Below are 4,687 nucleotides of genomic sequence, written 5' to 3' on the forward strand. Positions count from 1 at the left end.
GGCACATCTTGAGGCCATTACCTCTTGTCGTATCACTTGTTACTTGGGGGAACAGATCAACCGCCACCTCAGTACAGCTTCTTTTCAGGTAGTCGTAGAGAGAAATAAGGTCCCCCCGAGCCTCCTTTCCTTCAGACTAAACACCCGCTGGTCCCTCAGCTGTTCCTAATCAGGCTTGTGCTCCAGACCCTTCACCAGCTTCATTGCCCTTCTCTGGACCTGCTCCAGCACCTCAGTGTTTCTTTTGTAGTGAGGGACTGAGAACTGAACACAGATTTGAGACGAAGCTTCACCAGTGCCAAGTACAGGGGGTGATCACTGCCCTGGTCCTGCTGCCACAAGCCAGGATGCCGTTGGCTTACGCGGCTCCCTGGCGCCGTCCCGGTGAGGTGGGATAGAGAGGAGCAAGGTGTGGGGAGGGCGAAGTTGTCATCCTTTGCCTCTGCCCCTGGGGGCGTGCACCTCCCGGCTTCGGTGTGGGTGCCCCTGCCATGTGGTGCATTGCCACCTGCACACCGTGTGCTCCCCGTCCTCCACCGCCTCCCGCTTTCTCTGGGCGGCACTGGCGCTTCACTTCACTTCGCGCCGCACGGTGCCCTACGCAGAGCCCTCCCCGCGCACCTGAGAGGGGCGGCAGCGGCGGCCGGGCTGCAGCGGGGCGTCCTCCAGCGCCTGGCGCAGGCCGTGCCCGCTTGGGGCGGGAAGAGCGGCGGCGGGGCTCGGTTATGTAAGGCCTGCGGGAGGGCGGCGGCGGAGCAGGTTGGTCCGGGGTGGGCGCCGGCGGCCTGGCGCAGGCCCGCGGCGGAGAGAGAGCGGCTTATCCACATCCACCCCTCCTCCGGGTTGCCATGGAGACGGGCGGGCGGCGGCGGCGGGGCGGCTGTCAGTGAGGGATCGCACCGGGCACCGGAGCGGCGGCGCAGGGGAGGCCGCGGCCGCGGTAGACATGGACTCGCAGTGCGACTGTGCCGAACCTCCGGCCGCCGAGCAGCCGTCGGGGAGGATTAACAAAACCGCCTTCAAACTGTTCAAGAGAAGGAAGTCCGGGGGCACCATGCCGAGCATCTTCGGGGTGAGGAGCAAAGGCGGGGAGGGGAAGGGCGCCGGCAAAGCGGGCATGGTGCGGAGCCGGACGCACGACGGCTTGGCCGACGCCGTGCTGGAGAGCAGCAAAAAGGAGGAACCGGGCGGCGGCGACCCGCAAAGCCGGGAGCCGCAGAGCCGGCCGAGCGGCAGCCTCGGCGTGTCCGCCGGCAGCTCGGTGGCCAAGTCGCACAGCTTCTTCTCCCTGCTGCGGAAGAACGGCAGGCCGGAGAACGGCAAGGCGGAGAGCGCAGAGCAGCGGGCAGGCGGCAGACAAAAGAAGGGGCTGAAAGGCATCTTCAGCAGCATGCGATGGCACAGAAAGGACAAAAATGGCAAGGATGAGAGGGGAGAAACCTCGGAGATCCAGTCCGGCCTTATTATGCCGGGGTCTCTGACTGCCAGTCTGGAGTGCATCAAAGAAGAGACGCCAAAACCTTTGTCTGAAACTCCGGGCAGCGCAGGAGACGCGGGGCTGGACGCGCCGCGGGAGAAGCGCAGCGGGGAGGCACTCACCGCGGCCCAGGAGGAGGCCGGGGCGGGCGGTGGGGAGCCGCGGGACAGCAGCCCCACGGGCCGGGAGGACCCGGCCGCTGCTGGAAGGCGACCCGAGGAGCTCTGCCACGAGCGACCGGACCCGGGCGCCGGAGAGGTTGGAACTGCGAAGGATGCGGCCATAACAGGTGACATTCCAATAACGACTATCCCCCCTGTTGCACCTCACTGTGATAGCGGTCAAGAGACGGCAGCCGCCCCTGACCCTTCCTCTGTTGATCCACCCTCAGAGCAATCGATTGATCGTATTTGTTTGATGTTTGCTGACGTGACTTCACTGAAAAGCTTTGACTCTCTTACAGGCTGCGGAGATATTATTGCGGACCATGAGGAGGATGTGGGCAGCGGGAGTGTCGTCTGCGAGAAGAGCACCCTCGGGGCTGGCAAGCTGGGTGCCTCCAAGAAGCACCCGACCATGGTGACCTACCAGGGAGGAGGGGAGGAGATGGCCAGCCCAGACCAGGTGGATGACACCTGCCTGCAGGAGTTCTGGGACATGCTGTCACAGACAGAGGAGACCCCAACAGGAGGTGGAGGAGGGACAAAGAAACCCGAGGTGTTGAAGGAGAGCCGAGGTGCTGAGGGGGCCCAGAGCAGGGCAGTGGGGAAACGTGGTGGCCTCCACCAGATCCCTATTCACCTCAACCATAAAGAGGAGCAGAAGGGCAGGGAGAAGGAGCAGCACGAAGGTATCCCAAATAGCGATGAGGGCTACTGGGATTCCACCACCCCTGGTCCTGAGGAAGACAGTTCCACAAGCATCCAGAAGGAGACTATCCCCAGGGACAGCTACAGTGGGGATGCTCTCTATGACCTCTATGCTGAGCCGGATGAGAACCCACCAGCAGCACCTACAGTGGAAGAGGTCACCTGTGTGCCACGCTCCAAGCCTGTGTCTCCAATAACAACCACACTGAAAACACCCTCAAGCACAGTGAAGGACTCCAAGATACCCATCAGCATTAAACACCTTTCTTCACATTCTGCCAGCCATGGAGCAGATACCAGTAACAGCCATCACGTCGCACACCATCACCTGGCCAAAAGTGAGATGCACAGAACAAAAATCCCTGTCTCTAAAGTACTGGTACGGCGGGTCAGTAACAGGGGCTTAGCAGGGACAACAGTGAAAGCTGCCGCATACCACGACAGTGCCAAAAAGTAGTTGAATAAGAGGTGGAAACAAAGATGGACAGCAAGGTGGGCGTGTGAAAGTCTGTGTAGGAGACCACAGATAATGAATTAGTTTTGCATCACCTTGAAGAAAGGCACCTAAAAGGCTTACTTCACTGTACCCTACTGGCCTCCTTCTTATGAGACTGTATGGCTGAATATAAAAAGTCAACTTCTTTTTGAGCACTTTTTTTTACATTTATATCTTTTTTCTGCAGCACTAAACACTGGGGAGGTTCATTTTTACATACCTTTTTGGAAGCAGGACTTGGATTATGAGCCTAATCCTTCCTCATGCAAAGCAGTGCCATGAGTTCTTCAAGGGTACGGTTCCAAAAGGAGTGACATGAGAGGTTCTCCAATACACTTATCTTTTAATCGTTTCTGGGGGAGGAGTTGAAGGTGGGTGCCTGGCTCCCAGAATTATTATTGCTCTACAAGATGTTGGAAAAAATGCCAAGCAAAAAACCAGCCACCCTAACAGGTATTTTACCTGCTGTAGGAAGGAGAACAGTGCTCAGCAGCAGACTTGATTGACATGTGTGCAGTAGATAACTAAAGGAGTTAAGTGGACTTGTCTAACAGGAAACACATTTTTGTTCGTCTGTCTGTCTGGTTGGTTTTGATCTGGTCTAATGTAAATGGGTAACAGAGACACCTGACATAGGTTCAGATGTTTACATCGATACTTGTCCAATAACACATACAATCAGGTTCAGGGAAACATTTTACTAAATGCCAATATATACACACTGTTCACATTTATACCGTAACTTGCTCGCCGTGTGTAAATATATACATATTGTAGCAGATTTACTCAATGCTACAGATTTTTATATTAAAAAAAAATCACCTGTCTGTATTATCTAGAGTTTAAGCAAGAGCTAGTTTTTATAGTTAGATAATTTTACAGTTCTAAAATAATAGAACTTTGTGTAAGTACCTTAAATTAGAGCAAAACTCTGTTTTGTATGGGCTCATACATCCCCAGATAAGTAAATCTGAAGTGCTGATTTTATTCCAGTGGCACATTCTGTGAGTCAGAGCTGAGGTTCTGACAACACTGCCACTGCAAACCTCTATTTTCAGGGGTTTGGACAAAGTTGCTCTGGGCTTAAACCTTACAGAGAAGGAACCCAGGAGAAAAACATGGGTTTTAATTATAATTTTTTAAAATATATAAAATTAGTTTTTGACTATTTAAAGAAAGTTTGGGTTCTCATTGTTTTTTATTTTCATTCTTAATAATGTCAGAATAATTTTACTTTAAGAGAGAAAAAGAAATACGGTAAGCTAGTGACACATAAAATGGTCTGATGAGCTTGGATCTTATGAGAAATGTATTAATGGCCAGGACATTTTTGAGTAGTGGCTACTGTACATGGGCATTGACAACATGTCAAAGAAATTTATTAAGGTTTTAACGTGCCTGAGGACATATTTTTATGATACACTGAAAAAACTCCAAAATCACTGAAGTCTAAAGGTAAATATTATGTATTTACAAAATATTTTGATATAAGTATTTAATCGTCAGACCACAGTTAATATAAAATATATGGTCCAGTGTATCTGAAAAATAATATACATTTTTAAAATATACATGTCTATATTATGCAGAGAATCCTAAATTCACATAATTGAAGCTAATGGGTCTGATCTTACATAGCAGTTCATTTTATTGTCTCTTAAACAGAAAGAAAAAGAAGGAAAATAAATATACAGAATATAAATTTGAAGGATATTAAGGTTGAAGATAAACCATAAAAAGCTATTAAATACCATAATAAGAATTGTATATATGTATATGTGTGGTTCACTGGGGAAATGACCTTCTAGTCACTAGGGTAAAATTGGCATCAAGTTCTGAAATGAT

The 4,687-nt window shown here is 51.1% G+C and overlaps 1 protein-coding gene across 1 annotated transcript; it reads left to right on the forward strand.

Moving 5' to 3' along the window:
* Positions 1-745: 745 nt before the first annotated feature.
* AMER2 (APC membrane recruitment protein 2) lies at positions 746-2,941 on the forward strand. The gene is made up of 2 exons (XM_057399607.1): positions 746-1,766; positions 1,941-2,941. Exons 1-2 carry the CDS (start codon positions 947-949, stop codon positions 2,801-2,803), a joined length of 1,683 nt encoding a protein of 560 aa, XP_057255590.1. The 5' UTR covers positions 746-946; the 3' UTR covers positions 2,804-2,941.
* The last annotated feature ends 1,746 nt before the right edge of the window (positions 2,942-4,687 follow it).

This window comes from Pezoporus wallicus, unplaced genomic scaffold (assembly GCF_028554395.1).
Source record: "Pezoporus wallicus isolate ANWC-B61680 ecotype Strahan unplaced genomic scaffold, APGP_CSIRO_Pwel_v1 scaffold_6446, whole genome shotgun sequence".
In the NCBI taxonomy this organism is placed as follows: Eukaryota; Metazoa; Chordata; class Aves; order Psittaciformes; family Psittacidae; genus Pezoporus; species Pezoporus wallicus.

What these genes read in the sequence shown, in the direction of transcription:
- AMER2 (XM_057399607.1), top strand. Translation starts at nt 947, where the DNA reads ATGGACTCGCAGTGCGACTGTGCCGAACCTCCGGCCGCCGAGCAGCCG. An exon ending in GAAGGATGCGGCCATAACAG is followed by an intron (nt 1,767 to 1,940) that starts GTGACATTCCAA and finishes ACTCTCTTACAG; the next exon opens with GCTGCGGAGATATTATTGCG.